This window comes from Phacochoerus africanus, chromosome 13, assembly GCF_016906955.1.
Source record: "Phacochoerus africanus isolate WHEZ1 chromosome 13, ROS_Pafr_v1, whole genome shotgun sequence".
In the NCBI taxonomy this organism is placed as follows: Eukaryota; Metazoa; Chordata; class Mammalia; order Artiodactyla; family Suidae; genus Phacochoerus; species Phacochoerus africanus.
The window spans coordinates 32,713,197-32,731,113 of record NC_062556.1 but is presented as its reverse complement, the minus strand read 5'-3'; the positions used below and the strand labels follow the sequence as shown (position 1 = coordinate 32,731,113).

Sequence of the window (17,917 nt, the reverse complement as noted above, 5' to 3'; positions counted from 1 at the left end):
AAAGAAAATCTGGATTATGAAGCAGATAGCTCACATATACTCTCTGCACATAAAACAGTTAGGTAGCAAGAAATACATCATCTGCATATTTTTAATGGACGGAAGTAAGGAAGTAGTATATTCGTAGCTAAATTTCTTCATGTAGATTTACAGATAGGATGAGCATTTTACAGAGCATAAGAATAGTTTTGCTATTTTCCTTTCATCCTAATTTATGGTTATGTTGAAATAGTCTTAAGTATACTTTTTCCTATATTATTTGCAGTTTTGTTTTCTTTTAAATATTTAGTGTCTAGTTTTGTTGCAGAGACTGTCTAAAGATACCCTAAAAGCTATCTGCTGGTGTTCAATATTAGAAAAAAAAAATTAGACTCTATCTATAAGAATATTCTCAATGATCATCTTTCTTAATGCTGCAAGAGAAAGTATCATAATGTATTGAAAATTTTCATCTTTCTTACATGGCTCCTTGTCTCTCAATTTCTTTGTGTTTTTTATACTTCAGATTGAATTGTAGACAATAACTGGAATATTTATGGCAAGTTTTTCCTGATCTGGGCTAATAATAATGTAGACTTTCTTCTGTTTTTAATGTTTCCTAATTCAAAGATTGCTTAATATCTACTCCAAAAAATTTCAGTTTATGGAAAACTTGATATCATTGGATATGTTGTGGCTACATATGCTGATCTCAGATGTCCATTTCACGCCTTTATACGTAATCTATTTCCCATAATTGTGTAATAAAACTTTTAAATGATTTATTAATACATACATATAACTCAGAGCTGAAGTTAGTAATTTCAGAAAAATAATCATGTAACAAAAAGATTTTTATTAACACAAGTCACAACTATGTTACTATTCCATGGAAACATAAGGACAGACGTGCCCAGTGGACACATTTGGCTGTTTTTTTTTCTCCTAACAGTACCTCGCCTCTGTGATATTAGATTCTGTTGAACAATTTTTTTTTTTCCCATTTTTGGTCACTCTCTGTGACTTGTGATTCATGACTGTGTGCTTGCCTTTTTCTTGTCTTTAATTCCTTTTTCCTACACATGTTTCTTCAATGACTGTAATTTGCCAGTCACTGCTCTAAATGCTAGGGAAAAAGGAGTGAGTTATTTGGACATAGTCATTTCCCTCATGGAATTTGTAATTTACCTAACAGACAAATGCTAATGATTCCTTAAATAATTATGTAGGGGTCAATAAGAGCTATCAGGGAGATAGACAAAATGAGTGGTTGGCTAAGGCTTTGCAGAGGAAGGCTTTGCAGAGGAAGGCTTTGCAGAGGAGTGGTTAGCTAAGACAGGAAGGGCCGGTAGGAGATGGCCAGTAGATGAAGGGGGTAGGGCCAGGTGAAGGCAGAGGGAGCAGAAAGTACAAAGAGGTAAAATTGGTATGAGGTTGCCGTATACATGGAACTGTATGAAAGTCAATTGAATGACCAGGTTACAGGGACCAGACCCTGACATGTTCTTGCAGGTCCTATTAAAAAATCTTAGATTTCCCCTCCCCCCCAAGGGCAAAGGCGTGATGTGGCAATATTATTAACATCCTTTTTTCTTGATGTTATTTATTTATTTATTTATTTTTACTTGGCACTTAAATGCAGGTGTCCTGTAGAATTGTATATGTAAACCTTTCCTCATCCTACATACTCTGGGGGAATTTATCTGCACCCATGGCTTCTTCAGCTGTCTCATAGAGACTGTTGGCTTTAAGATCTTCTAGACCCTTATCAGCATTTCCCTCCTGGACATCTCCACCTGGATGGCCATAACTACCTCAAAATGGGGAGTAATATTTCTGACAATTACATTTTTATGGAAACAAAATCTTTAATAATATTCTTAAATTGGGGAAAAGAATCTTTGGAATTTTGTTTTTAGGTTAAACCACATGACATCATGGAAATTTAGTTGTTTTGGGTTTAAAATGATACCTTATTTTGAGAAAAGTGTACCCTAACATGTTTCACAGAGGGTTCTTTGTTACATTCCTTATTTTTCTTTTTCCCACTAGTTTGGTGCCTTGCCACCTGGTACCCCTTTACTTCCTTCAAAAGAAGATGGAAGCAGCCACTCAGCACTCCCTCCTCCTGCACTGTCCTCTTGTGGAGGGGTGCCACCTCCACCCCCACCTCCACCCCCTCCACTTCCAGGAATGCCCTTGCCATTTGGTGGGGGTCCTGTGCCCCCACCACCTCCCCTAGGACTTCTCAGTGGACGAACCTCTCCTCCCCCACCAACCCTGCCTTTTGGGTTAAAACCAAAGAAGGAATTTAAACCGGAAACCAGCATGAGAAGATTGAATTGGTTAAAGGTAAAAGGAATAAACAAAGAAATAATTCTGTTACCTAGATTAAAACTTTAATTTGTATTTACATGTATGTAATTCCCAAAGGGAACCTTACTCTAAATGACACTAAGTAGGCATTATTTTAAATAAAAGTGTTGAAGTCAAAGCCCTTTGCTATTGACTAAATCTTTCTGGTTTATAAATTGGGTGGGAGTCAGTGTTAGTTGTTACACTGGGACTTGATTTGTAATTAAATTGGTAATTAACTGCATCATGGTAAACTCCATATTATGAAGTGTTTTTCAAAGGTACAAAAAAGGTAGTATTCTTAGGAAGTTTTTTATGCTTTTAGTTATTGGGAAAATATTACTAGGTATCAGAAGTGGATATATAGCTGGGACACAGGAATTTTGAATCTGTGGAAAGATAGTTTCATGGTCACGTAAACTTGAGTGTTAACTGAAGACTAGGAGAAGTACAATTGAAAAAGAAACTATTTCATTCAGCTTCAAACCCCCAACTATTTGAGAGTGGAACCTTTTTTCCCTCTAATAAAACCAAAGCTTGCTGAAGAACTTATATTTCATTGAACATACTTTGGGAAAAAAAAATCTTATAGAAATGATTTAATAAATACCTACTGGCAGCTCTGAGTGTGTCCATGATGATTGGGCTGGGGGCAGGTGAAACACCCACCTGTTTATGAATCAGTCTTCTCTCTGACTGCAGATCAGACCTCAGGAAATGACTGAAGACTGTTTCTGGGTAAAAGCAAATGAAAATAAATATGAAAATGTGGATTTGCTTTGTAAACTTGAGAATATATTTTGTTGTCAACCCAAAGGTAAGTTTAATACCTTGATTATTTGTAACTTTTAGTACTTTAATATTGTAACTTTTTATATGCTTAACTCTAGAAAGTATTATTTGTGTCCTATATATATATATATATATATATGTATATTTTACTTTACTAATGGACAAATGAGTAATCCAGTGAAATATTACAAAAGTTAATTTTGTTACATAGAATATCAAATGGGTCCTTTTAAAAGTGCAAATGATTAATATACAGCTTAAAATTTTTTTTTCTGTATAATACCTTGGATATTTTCAGAGAAAATTTTGGTTTGAGAGTTCCCTTTAGTCAATGAGAAACAGAAAACCAGAAACAAAATGTGAGCCTTCCTCTAGTCAGAACTTTCCCACTCTTTAATATTACAGTGACTATCACATAATTATTATGACTCACATGGGATAGAAATATCAAATTTATAGGGTATCTTGAAACATAGTGGGAAATAGAGTCTATGAGTAGATTGTATGGTCCTTTCATTAAAAGCAGTGGAATCCATTTTCCACAGCTATTGCAGATAGCTTTCACCTGCGCAATGTGATTTTTCTTTTTTAAATAATTATATTTAGGAATTACTCTTGTCTGAGATTTGATTTTTAAAATTACCCTTATCTGCAATTTGATCCAGTGTCATGGGACTACCACTTATGTTTCAAGGCTGATATCAGCATGTACTGCTCAGTTCATTTTTAAGCAACACTTATATTTTAGGTCTGTACTGCAAGACACTTATCATTTCCTTTTAATTTTGAGATAGTTACCATTTTTACCATAGACTTAAGCCACTTACATCCCTGGGCTTATCAAACACAGAGACAGCTCGTGGGGAGAGATTGTACTGGATGGAGATGGGAAGGCTTGGTGTGGACAGAAGAATTGACTTCTTAAAGTGCCCACTGTGTACTAGGCATCATGCTAGATGCTTTATGTACCTGATTTAACTTGATCATCACAGCAACCGAGGGATGTTGGCAGATACCAAAAAAAATGATTTGCATTCCTTTGAAATGCTTTCTAAAATATGTAATTGTATGTTAGAAATTCTAAAAGGTAATTGTCAATTAAGGTAGCTTTCTAGAATTTTCAGTAAGTCCAAAGCCTTAATCACACATTTTTTGTGCACCATTGGTTGACCAAAATGGTAAAATGATATATTTGATCTTTGAAAACCAGGGGCATTTTCTCAACAAGCCTGCCCTAGGAAAACTTGTAAAGTAAGCGGATCTTAATTTTTACCTTTTGATTATGGAGAATCAAAATTTTGAATAAGATTAGTGCACTCTTCAGGCAATCAAGGAAAATGTATGGCAGTTAAAATGTGTATTTACATGTAAAACACTTCAGAATTTCAGATTTTGTAATCTGGAATTGATTAGTTTTCCCTTTGCTTTTCTAGTAGGTGGAAATGGGGGTACCTAAAAGCTATTTAAGTAATACTGCCTTCCAGCTTCTCTCTCTTTTTTTCCCCTCTTTACTCTGATTACTTTCTTAATTAATGAGGCTCAAAAGGGAAACTTGTTAGCATGTCTTTAATTTAGCTGTAGTGTTAGCCCTAAATGAAATAATTGGACCTTTAAAAATTTTTTTAAGTCATCTAACTTTAGCCTTGTGATTTAAGGTTGAAAAAAAAAAATCGATGTATTTGCTCAATCTAATACTAAAAGGTTAAGGTGAGGAAATGATGATCCTTTTCTAAATATTCCATGTTTCAATGTCTCGCTGCCTCTGTGTATGAGTTCCTCTGTCCTCTGGTCTCTCTTTGGTTAGACTTAGAGGCTGACAGAGGCCTACGACTTCTTTTCTCTCAGTTCAAATATTTGCCCCTTTTTTTTTTTTTCTTCTTTGTTTGTTTTTAGGGCCACACCCATGGCATATGGAGGTTCCCAGGCTAGGGGCTGAATCAGAGCTACAGCTACCAGCCTACAACCACAGCCACAGCAACTTGGGATTCAAGCCGTGCCTGTGACCTACACCACAGCTCATGGCAACTCCAGATCCTTAGCCCACTGAGCGAGGCCAAGGATCAAACCCACATCCTCGAGGATCCTAGTTGGGTTTGTTAACTGCTGAGCCACGAAGGGAACTCCCAAATATTGCCTCTTTTTTTTTTTCTGTGACATTAGATGATATTTCCATGATAAACAGAAAGATGGGGAAGCTATGGGTTGTAACACTGGGCAAGGCCAGTATTTCACAATGCAATGGGAGGTGAGCTGTGAAGGTGACTTTTTTTTGGTCTGGATTTTAAGGAATAATTCCTAGAAAGCATTATTCGAGAAAGCTTAAGTATGCTTTTCAGCATTACTAGTATTTTATTAGAAAAAGCCATCCATTGCTGCTTTCGGAAAGACAGGACTTTGTGTAGATATTTTATAGGAAATATCAGAAAGGAAGGCAAGAAAAAGGTGCCTGGAAAACTTAGGCAAGAAGAAGGGCTGGTATATAGCTTGCTCCTTGTCTCTTTATTCATGATTGGACTGCTAATATTTGCCTGTTCCCTGTGACGCCAAAGGTTACTTTGAATCAATTTTGTCATTTCTGCAGAATTCAAAATTAAACCTATTATTCACTGTTGGGTGCCAGGTGGAAATAGAGTTGCTCTGCACTCTTGCAGGCAGGAGAGATAGAGGCTAGGGCTGCTGGTTGATTGTCCTCTTGGCTTGCATCATGATTTGGCAGGGAAGAACAAAGGATTCAGATTACCAAAGAATTGAGGGTTTTTGGAGAAACGGCGTATCTTTTTTTTTTTTTTTTTTTAATTATTGTTATTTTTTATTGTTGTCTTTCTTTGAACTGAGAACCAGGGCTCTTTCTCTGATTACAAAGGTAAATGTTCCATTCCAGGCATTTTAAATGGTTGATGTCAATCTCTGTGCTTCCTAATAAGCATTTGAAATTGGTAGAAAGGGTGGGGTGGGGGATGGGGAGAAGGAGCAAAATCCATGAAATCCAGTCATTTAAAATAAACCTAAAGATTTTTCTCTCATGTTCTTTACTTTTTGTCACTAAATGTGGCTTTTTAATCTTACACTGCTTAGGTTTATGAGTCATTTAAGTTAAGATGATTGGGTTTCAGAGATCTCATAGCCTGAGAGTCAGAAAAGTAAGAGGAACTAATAATCCCTATTTGAGAACCTATCAGCCTTGAGACGGGTCTTCTTTAATGAGACTTTGTTTAATCTTTACTACATTTCTGTTGAGGTTTTTCTTCTGCTCTGCTGATTGTAAAATAGTTCTGCAATACCACCCTGTTCCACCCACTCATGGATGTAACAAGATGTTCTTGGGAAAGAATTGGGCATTTCCTCAACTCATGTTGTCCTTTTTTTATATATATTTTTTCCAGTTAGATTTTACTTATTTTGCTTTTTAAACTGATCTCCCTGTGACCTTTATAACATTGCTTTAATGGGGAGGTGTCTTGTATCTATTTAAATTTTTATTTTTTTAGTCATTTTTTAAATTTTTAAAAATTTTATATAGGTATAGTTGATATACAATATATTAATTTCTACCTGTATAGCAAGGTCATTCAGTTATACATATATCCATTCTTTTTCAGATCCTTTTCCCTTACAGGTTATCACAGAATACTGAATAGAGTTCTCTGTGGTACAGAGCAGGTCCCCATTGACCATCCATTCTATAGATAATAGCGTGCATATGCCAATCTCAAACCCTCAATCCATCCTTCCTCCACACCTGTCCCATTTGGAAACTATAAGGTTGTTTTTGAATCTGTGGGTCTGTTTCTGTTTTGTAAATAAGTTCATATGTATCATTTTTTTTAGATTCCAATATAAGTGAGATCACATGATATTTGTCTTTATCTGACTTATTTGGTATGAGAATCTCCAGCATCAGTCATATCTTAAGGAATATGTGAACCCCACTCTAAATTATTTCCTATGAAATCAACATTTCTTTCCTGATTCAGCTGTATCATTTTCTCTTTTGTACCTGATTTCCCTATTAGGTGTCTCACTTTGGTTTCCTTGCTTTTCTCCTTGCTTAGATGTATTGAGATACATCTAAACTTTCCATAGTTTAGATTGTATTGAAAATAACATGTTGGCATATATTGGCATTTTTTCCCAATCATCTTTTTTTTTTTCTTCTTTCATTCTTTCTTTCTTCCATTTCTCCCACTTTTTCTTTTTCCTCATTTGGCTACCACTGTTCAAGTCAGTAAGTATTTGCCAGGGGCTCTTGTCTGTGAGGCCTTGTGTTTGGCATTGAGGACACTATGTTGAGGGGGCAGACGTGGCCCTATACTCATGTTGCTCTGTGGCCACTGTGAACCATGGTCAAGTTCCCAGGTGATGTGTAAGGAGCGGAGTAGGACAGCCAGTGCTGATCTGGATTCTAGGAAAATCTGCCATGTTTCACTGTCTTTGGCTTCTGTTATGACTTAACAAGGTCATAAAGGAGCATTGTTTATATGTCTCTCAGCAATTTAATCACAATATTCATAAATTGAACATTTGGTATCATCAAAATAATGCTAATGACCTGTGTATTTTTTACCAGACTGGAAGCATCTGTTGGTTAATTTTTACAGGCTCTTGGAAAGTGGATTAAAGCATACTAAGAGGTTATTGGTGTTGGATTTATCAACTAAAATTAATATTAACTACTTTCATTATTCACAAACTGTTAATTTAATTGGGATTAAAAGACCTCTGACAGTATATGAATAGTCTAATTCACTTAGACTGATTTATTATGAAAATATGATTCCACAATTGTTAGCTTTCTGAAGTAATCACATTTTATAACAGGTGTATCATATTTGCCAGATAGGGCCAATAAACTGGTTTATAAATAATTTCGTAGCTGAACAGTTATGGCATATGGAAACAGTTAATGGATTATGTACTTAAAAACAAATCAGGCTTAGATTTCTGACATCATAGTTCTGTGGACAAAGTATTGAGGTAGGAAGTGAAAAACCATGGATTATCCAGGGACTTGGCTGTGTTCAGGATGTTACTTTGTATTTGAAACACAATTTATTCCTCTGTATGAACAAAAGTGTGTGAAAATTCCTGAACTACTTCAGATGCCTACATTAAGATGAACAATATAATTTATAACAGAAATATGTGTTTGGGGAGCATGTTAACGTAAAAAGCATAGCATATCTTCACCATCTTAAATGTTTCTTTAAAAGGCATTTGACAAACACTAATTTGGAGGGATTGGGGAGGAAGTCAGTGGATAATTAAATATTTCTCTAGGGATTTATTTCAGTTCTTGTCTGTGGCTGAATCTCAAAAGAGCTAAAGACTCTGCCATGGCAAAGTGAGTTAAGAATGCAACTGCAGTGGCTCAGGTAGCCATAGAAGTCCAGTTTTGATCCCTGGCCCATTGCGGTGGGTTAAAGGATCCGGTATTACCACAGCTGTGGCCTGGGAACTTCCGTATTTTGTGGATCCTGCCATAAAATTAAAAAAAAAAAAAAAAGAACTAAAGACTTAAGGAAATTATGAGCTAGGTCAGGGATGTCTTGCTTGTTTCACAGAGAGTATCTTTTTTTTTTTTTTTTTGCTATTTCTTGGGCCGCACCTGCGGCATATGGAGGTTCCCAGGCCAGGGATCCAATCGGAGCTGTAGCCACCGGCCTACTCCAGAGCCACAGCAACGCCGGATCCGAGCCGCGTCTGCAACCTACACCACAGCCACAGCAACGCCGGATCGTTAACCCACTGAGCAAGGGCAGGGACCGAACCCGCAACCTCATGGTTCCTAGTCGGATTCGTTAACCACTGTGCCATGACGGGAACTCCTCACAGAGAGTATCTTATTGTTACCAATTATATTGTATTCTCTGTTGTGTTATACAAAAAAACCCCTAAATTTCTTCTGAAAGCTTTAGAGAAATAAAGCCTAAAGAGAGAGAGTAAAGAAAGTGGTCATTTAGGTTGGAGCCACAGGCAACTTTCAGGTCCACAAAATGCTTTAGTTACATGCTTGGTTTCCCAGCATATCTTTGGCATGGTGTGATAGAAGTTTTAAAGGTCCCTATAAATGGGCATAATTTTTTTATATTGTATCAATGCTTTAAACAGAAAAGAAGGAGGCTTGAATGTGTGTGTATTGTATTGGAGGATGTGTGCTCAGAAACAGGGCTTTTTTTTCCCTCTTTTCTCTTTTTCTTCTTCCATTGGAAAAAGGAATAGTATTAGGGCACTGGATTCGACTAGAGTCACTTGCTAGTGGTAGGTTGGGGAATGCTTCCTCTCATCCATATTACAAGTAGTTCATCTTGGTATTTTCATTCTAGGCCAGTTTTCAGTGGTGTGCCTATAGCTATCAAACCATAACAACATTGTGAGATCATTACATTCCGTTGTCATTGCTTAGGATTTTTTTCTCTTAGGATTTCCTTTCCATTTCCTGCATTTCTGTCTTCTTCCTCATTGACCCTTGCATCTCCTGTCACCCTCAGATCACTCATAGTGCACTCCATTGCCTTGTCTGCAGTGTGTTCTGTCATTCAGGATGCCTACTCAGAACTAGTGCACAGTATTATTCCCCTGAAAATTTAAATGAGGCTCATCCTTTTGAATGCACTCATTTAATCTTTTTTTTTTTTTTTTTTTTTAAGGGCCTTACTCTCTGCATATGGAAGTACCCAGGCTAGGGGTCAAATAGGAGCTACAGCTGCCAGCCTATACCACAGCCACAGCAACTTGGAATCTTTGCTGTGTCTGTGACCCACAATACAGCTCATGGCAACGCCAGTTCCTTAACCCACTGAGCGAGGCCAGGGATTGAACCCGCATCCTCATGAATACTAGTCAGATTTGTTTCCTCTGCACCACAACAGGAACTCCTTCATTTAATCTTAAAATAATATATATTTGTCTTTTCTGTCTTAGAGCTGCACCTGTGGTATATGGAGTTTCCCAGGCTAGGGGTCGAATCAGAGCTGTTGACACCAGACTACACCACAGCCACAGCAATGCCAGATCCGAGTTGTGTCTGCAACCTACACCATAGTTCACGGCAATGCCGGATCCTTAACCCACTGAGCAAGGGCAGGGACCGAACCCGCAACCTCATGGTTCCTAGTCAGATTCGTTTCCACTGCTCCATGACGGGAACTCCTTAAAATAATATTTTTTAAATCTGGCCATTCACTCCCTCTCTTTTCCACTTCTTCCTGCCTGGATGCTTACCTCCATACACACTACTTGTCAGGCTTGGGAGAGAATCCTGTGGAGTTAGCATTGTAACCAGATCCATCCCTAGAGCACAGGAAGAGGGGGGTCATGGTAGGAGAGTCGAAAGGAGATAGGAGTTTCTTGCTGGATTCCGTGTAATTTTTTAACCTTGAATTTCATAAGTTAGATCTGGAGGTGATTATATATTCATGCCTTTAGGTAAGCTGGGTGGGTTTTTTGTTTTTGTCCCTCAAGGTTAGATCACTCAGGCCTATGCTGTCACACCTTGAACAAGTTCTGTGTTTAACACAAGCTTTCATGGATGTCATGGCACCTGAGGAGAAGGCCAAGTTAGAGACCTTCACTTACCACGGCTCTTGCTTATCTGTGCATGTCTGTGTCTTAAAGGAATGAATATGTCAAAGTCAGATACACTCTACTCAGGAGTTCCTAACTTGGGGTATATGGCCTTGGGTAAGAAAAAAAAAAAAGCAAGAAAAAGAGTATAACATCATCACTTTCACTAACCTTTAATTGAAATTTGCCTTTTCTTGCAATTATCAATTCAGCCAACCTGCAGCAGTACCTATGCCATTTCTAAGTGTAAGGTTCATATCTATTTTCATATTACATGAGAATTGTTTCAGGTATATTAAAATACCTTTGAAATGGGAGTTTCTATTGTGGCTCAGCGGTAATGCACCCGACTAGTATCCATGAGGATGTGGGTTCGATCCCTGGCCCCGCTAAGTGGGTTAAGGATCTGGCATTACTGTGAGCTGTGGTGTAGGTTACAGATGTATCCTGGATCCTGCATTGCTGTGGTTGTGGCACAGGCCAGCAGCTGCAGCTCCGATTTGACCCCTAGCCTGGAAACTTCCATATGCCACCCATGCCGCCTTAAAAGGCAAAAAAAATAAAAAAAATAAAAAAAATAAAGAATTATTGAAACTCATTAGTATTCCAGAATTAGTTATTAGACCTGCAACTAGACATTGCTATTTAGGACATTAATAGAGAAGCATATTTTTTTAGTTGGCTCCCTCAGGAAGCAGAAGCAGAGATACTGGAATTAGGATGGAAGGGGAAGCGAATACATGTAAAAGATAAAAGGTGTGGTGAGTGGGACTGGGCAGGAAGAATCTGGGACTCTGATGCAAATCTGACCTCTCAGCCAACCAGCTGGATGGAGCACTGGAGCACAGAATGCCTGTCAGAGTCTTCCCAGGAGGGTCCTGATAGCAATAGCCAGGCCCTGGTACTCTTGCCATGCTCAGTCACTGGCTGGGGTTCCCAGGAAGAGCATGACCTGTCAAGTAGGCGAGCTTCTTTGTAACTGAGTAGGAAATTCTTTCTTCAAGGGAGATCTGAGCAGTACTTCTCTATGGTTGCCATATACGTATGTGACTAGTCAAAAACTGGTGTTTAGTACGTTTTAATAACTACAGTTGACAACAATTTGTTTCCTTTGAAATCGTACGTATTTTATTTTATGCATTTGAAAATCAACCCAAGAAGTGGTCCACTTCTCCAGTTGTCGATGGGTCCATGGTTAAAAGGTTACCAACTCTGCTGTAGGCTGTAGAGCTGGAAGTGAGGGTAGAGTCAGGGACCTGGTCTCAACTGCTGCCTACTCCCTTGTATATGCTTTTTGCATTTTGTTTATTTTGTAATTCAAGGGGCCATTGCATTATTTGTAAAGAGATATTTTATCCAACTTAGAATAAATTTTTTATGGTGGTTCTAACATCTAGTCATCCAGTTTTTAATCTACATTAATAGACTGTAATGCATTTGTCAATAAAAGCATATATCAGATGTGGAAAAATATAAAATGTACTCCCTAATTAGACAAAAATAAAACAGTAGTAATAATGTGACTTTTTTTTTTTTTTTTTTGGTTGCGTCTGTGGCATGCAAAAGTTCCCTGTTGGGGGTTGGGGGTTGGAGGATCAAACCCATGCCAATACTTAACCTGCTGAGCCATAAGGGAACTCCTATAATTTTTTTCTTTTAGCGGTTATGTTCACTTCATTTATATCATTTTATTTGCTCCCCATGAAGGACCCCAGGCAAATGTTATATACATTTTATATATATGAAAACGTTGTGCTCTCCAAGTGAAGTTTAGCTAAAAGGAGCCGCCACTCTGAATGGAATACAGATCTGAGTCTAAAGCCATTGCTCCTTCTGCTATGCCATGCTGCTGCTCTGATTAAAAGAAATCCTATTATGTTTTATTTAAAGTGTTCTTCTTTGATTTAAAATAATTTTCCTCTCATCTCCTGCCACCTTACCACTGCCCCACAGCAGTTCATCCTCATCCCACAATTTATATTAAAGGCTTTAAAAACTTGCTGTTTTTTATTAAGACCATCTTTCATCATCCTGTACCTCTCTTTACTTCTGTAAGTATTTGAGCTGTAAATACTAACATCATGCTGTGGCGAGTATAGGAGAAGTGAGGGACGATGGAGTCCACCTACAAGTGTGTGACCCCGGCCATCACAGCTGTAGTTCTTTCCTCTGCAAAATGGAGAGAAGAGCCAGCTCTCAGGGTTATTGTGAGGATTATATAATGAATATTTTAAAGCATCTTTTAATGCTTGGTTCATTGTAGTTATTCAGGAGATATTAACTGAATTTAAGTCTTGAGAATGCATCCTCATTTTTACTTGTAAAGTTTTGGTGTATCATCTCGGAACCTTCCAGAACAATAACAAGTTAAATGACCTCCCATCAGCTTGACCCCTTCCATATGAAACTTTCTAAACCATGAAACTGCTATGTTAATGGACCTACGTTAATAGCCACCTATGACGACTTCTGTAACATTGGCCTCTGCAGCTTATTTCTTTCATTTTTGTATATGTCTTAAGTGTCAAATGCTTTATTACATTTCTGCAGAGAAGGATCTGTTGAATAAGGAATAAATGGGGGAGTTCCCATCGTTGTTTAGCAGAAATGAATCTGACTAGTATCCATGAGGACGCAGGTTCAATCCCTGGCCTTGTTCAGTGGGTTAAGGATCCGGTGTTACCCTGAGCTGTGGTGTAAGTTGCAGATGTGGCTCAGATCTGGTGTTGCTGTGGCTGTGGCGTAGGCTGATGGCTAGTTTCAGTTTCACCTGTAGCCTGGGAACCTCCATATGCCACAAGTGTGGCCCCAAAAGACGGCGGGCGGGGGGGGGAAGAGGAATAAATGTGAAGACTTGTTTGGGTTTTTATTTTCCCTCCTTTTTTTTTTTAAAGTTTTTCCATGATTTTTTTCTTTCAGTTATTAATGGAGCTGGTGCCCAACAATGTGTAAATCTGGGGAACTTTAAAAACTGAAAAATTAACTTTGGCTTTCTTGGTATAACTCTGTTTTAGAGCATTGGGCTGATGTCTCGAGGGTGGTTTTGGAAAGCTTTTCCAGTTCTTTATAAAACCTTAACGGATCTTGTTAATCTCATTATTTTTGACAGTTATTTACAGTTTCAGTGATTAGCAAGGATGGTGTGGATGGTTTAATGCCATTGTGGAACCAGGGTGCATTAAGGTGTGGGGAACTTTTAGTTGATAGGCAACTAAGTGTGCCAAGTAGAGTTTATGGTCTAGATTCCCCCCAGGGTTTGCAGGAGTAATGATAACTGTTAATTTTCTTGTTTCATAGCATACTAGCAGAAGGGTCAAAGGCGTGATAATTTCTAAAATTACGTTGTTTTTTCTTCTCCAGCTTTGTGGTGTAAGCTAAAGAAATTATTTAGGTGAACTGTACACACTTGTATTACATCCATAAGGTTTAGCCTAATTCATAAGAATTCCTAAACTGGTGATGAATTCAGGAAATAGATAAAGAGATGTCTATTTCTACTTTAACTGAAAATGGGTATTGGTATTTCTGTTTCTCTGATATCTGTCTAGTAAAACATAGAGGAGGCAAAACTATTGAAGTGAAAAGTATTTATCTCAGAATGACTTACAGCCCTCAAATCTAAGATTGGAAGATGAACCTGGAAAGGTACATGTGGCATTAGCGTATATAAATCTGTCTTTTCTGGTGAATCCGCAGAAAAGTTTGCCTGCAGGAAACAGTACTCATTTAAAAGTGATTTAAAAGAGGAGTCTGGTGCCTGGTGGTCCCAAAGTTGGAAAATTCAGTATTCCGTTCCAGCATAGTTTAGCTGGCGAAGGTTTGGGGGGGTATCCTGATGCTCACAGATGAGCCTGTGTATTAGTTTTTTATTACCACTCTAACAATACTCCAAATTTAGCAACTTAACACCAATTTATCATCTTACACTTGAGTCATTGGGCTGAAATCAAGCCAACATCCTGGAGGCACTCAGGGAGTATCTGTTCCTTCCCTTCTCCAGCTTCCAGAAGTTTCCCACCTTCCTCAATTTGTGGCCTCCTTTCTTCCTCGAATCTTCAAAAGAAGCAGCAGTGAGCTGAGTCTCTTTCACCTGATTTCTTTGAGTACATGTTTCTCAGACTCTGGTCTAAGTCAGGAAGGTTCTGTAAAGACTTCTGAGATTAAATTGGGCCCATATGAATAATCAGGAAGATTCTCCTAATTCTAGGGTCTTTTACCTTTACCATGTTGGCAAAGTTCCCTTTTCCACAGAAGGTCAACTCACAGATCCCAGGGATTAGGGGCATGGACATCTTTGACAGAGGAGGACGGGCACTAGGATAACTGGGTGCCGTAGATTATAACATTTCACAAAGTACTTGGCCCTGTTGATTCCACTTATTAAAATTATGTCAGTCTCCTTTAGCCCTGTGTTCGCTTCTTAGGAATGCTGTTTAAGGGTCCTGGGGTCTTTTGACTTAACTGTTTAAATCATTTGTTCTGTTCATTAAATGTTTATTGAGCTTTGGATCTTTACTAATCACATTAACGTATGTTTTTGCTGCCAGAACTAAGTGTCTTTCAGGAAAAATCCTTGTAACATGTCTTTCTAAGTGCTAGGAATGGTTTTTCCTCTTTATTTAAATATATTGTAGTAAATTAATGTGTAACAGGTATTATAGCTTACTATATATTTTCCAGTTTGTAATATATACTATTAATTTATTTTTTTCTAAGATATTATTAAATTTTGTACATACATTTTTACTTAAAATTTTTTTAAAGCCAGAAGAACCCTTAAAAAAACCTTGGATAAAGAACTACTGGCATTAAAAACAAATTGGTTCTTGACTCTCACTTGTTACTATTTAAGGAGGACAGACTGGTTCTAATATACACAAAGAAATTTATTATATTTTATATATTCTAAACTTTTAGGAGATGAATGTTTCTATGTTGCCTATTAAACAACTTAATTCCTTCACCCTAAAGTTTAGTTATATTTTAAAGGACAGATTGTTACTCTTGTTTTACAACATTTTTATCTGAATAATATTTATATAATAGGGACTTTGGGAAGAGGGTCCTTTCTCTGGTACAAATATTACTTAGACCTAATAAACATCTCCAAATGGATATGAACATATAAATTCATTATAGCCTGGAAAATATATGTTATTATAACTGTATATTTCACTGGATAATTTAAAATATAATATATAAAAAGTTTGTTTTAACTGGAAAAATTTCTTCACAGAGGGAAATCATATTTATCAAAAGATCTAATACAACAACATTTCAGACAAAATAAGCAATTTATTTCAATTTAATTGTTCATCTTTAGTTTTTTGCCCATCTGCTCTTTTGTCATCATATTCCCTTAGACTAGTTTCTCCTGAAGCAAGGCTCATCTCCCTTCTTTAATCTTCTTTTCTTTTTCAATTAGAGAACCAATTATTTTTCAGGGTTTCACAGGTCACAGTGGGACAATTTGGCGCTTTTGCTCCTGTTCGTTCGTGTCAGATTCAGCCCAGAGGAGTTGAAATAGCCATGGGATAATTGTGTTTTAAAATGAGTGATATTTGTCCTTAGAATTTCTATGTTTTTCTATTTAAAAACTATCTTTTTTTCTCAATAATATTTAAAAAATCTTATCAAGATTTATTTAGCTTCATTAAAAACCATATCTATCTATGTAATGGTGAATATGAGCTTTTAAAATTAACCAATAATTTGGATTTCCATTAAACTTTAGCAGATTTGGCAGTATTTTCAGTATCAATAGCAAGGGAAACAGCAGTTTGTGTCAGTTTCCCTGTGTTAACAGTACTTTTGTAATAGAATTTACTGTATATGTACGTATATATGTATATACACACAATGTATATCTCTGAAGGAATATTGTTCCATAAACCAGACAGTCCAAAAATGACAAATCAGTAGATTACTATTTTTTTTTTTAACCAGCTTTTTTCTTTTTTCCTCAGCACAATTGTTGAGTGTAGAGAAGGCAACAGACATGATGGTCCCATGCCCGCTTTTGTATCTCTGAGATGTGCTTTATCAAAAGAACTAATTCCATCAAAGTGTTCTTGATGACCTACATAACCTACAACATCAGTAAATCAAAATTTCTCACTATTCTTGATTATACTAGGGTTGTAAGAAGGCCAGAACAGCTAGTGGAAGCAAAAAAAAAAAAAAAATGAGAGGAAGGAACTGACTTATACAGTACAAAGGGAAAGGAGTGCTTGCTCAGCTTCTAAGCACACCCAGTCTTCACATCATGAGAGTTAGGCCTTTGTCCATGTTAGTGTGAGAGGCTGAGGCTCACAGTTAAAAATCTACCCCTCCAGGTCGCATCATTAGGAAGGAGTTGAAAGTCAAGGATTTACGTCTTGACTTCATGCCTTGTGTTCCTTCCTCTCCTGTGGGGATGCTGGAGAAAAGGAAGGAAGGAAAGGCATAGAGTATAGTGGAGGGAGCCCCGGTGGAAGTCCATATGCATTGGCATGAAAATGACCTTGTGATTAGCTCTGTGACTAACAGTGCAGCACAATGACATCTTCTGTTATGGTCCTTTAAACTTTAGAAACCATGAAAGCTATTTCACTCATCATACACTTTCTTTAAATCTTTTTTTCATATTGTTTTCTAGTACTCTTCCTAAGACAAGTAGTACAAACTGTCTTCAGATTTATCATCCCTATAAATATTACATTTATCATCTCCTGTGTGTGTACACATTCTAAAGAGAAAGAATTTCCCAGTCTGGCGTTTGTAGCCTTCTGTATTCAGGTCCAGCTTGTGTTTCTAGCTATATATTCCTTGTTATTTTTCTGCCCCACACACCATACTCCAGTAATTTTGGTCTACTTTTCCACTAAATTTGGCCATGCATTTCATTGCCTCTCTGTGCGTCCTCATCCCTTATGCTGAGTGTTTTAATTTGCAGTCCTTACCCATTCTTTTATCCTAGGAAAGTTCCCCATGCGAGTCACTGCTGCCTTGTTGACAATATGTCACTCACCAAGTTAGCATTAGAGAGCCTGCCTGGCCTCCACCCTCTGTGCAGCTGTCTCTCCCACCTTCCCAGAGACCAGCTTGTTCTTTCCATGCTGAGAGAGTGCCACAGCTCTGGAAACCTTTCTTTCCCCTCTTTCTCTGCTGTCTCACTTCCTCTGCTACTACCTTCCCCTCATTCTTCCACTTCAGCCATACTGGAGAGCCTCTGTGACACACCTCAGAC

The 17,917-nt window shown here is 37.5% G+C and overlaps 1 protein-coding gene across 2 annotated transcripts in view; it reads left to right on the top strand.

Moving 5' to 3' along the window:
• Positions 1–17,917, top strand: part of DIAPH3 (diaphanous related formin 3) — a 503,501-nt gene that overhangs the window by 188,860 nt on the left and 296,724 nt on the right. For both annotated transcript variants that reach the window (XM_047756273.1, XM_047756272.1), the window contains 2 exons: positions 2,032–2,331; positions 3,037–3,151. In XM_047756273.1, the coding sequence (XP_047612229.1) occupies positions 2,032–2,331; positions 3,037–3,151 (415 nt within the window). The remainder of the gene's footprint in view (positions 1–2,031; positions 2,332–3,036; positions 3,152–17,917) is intronic.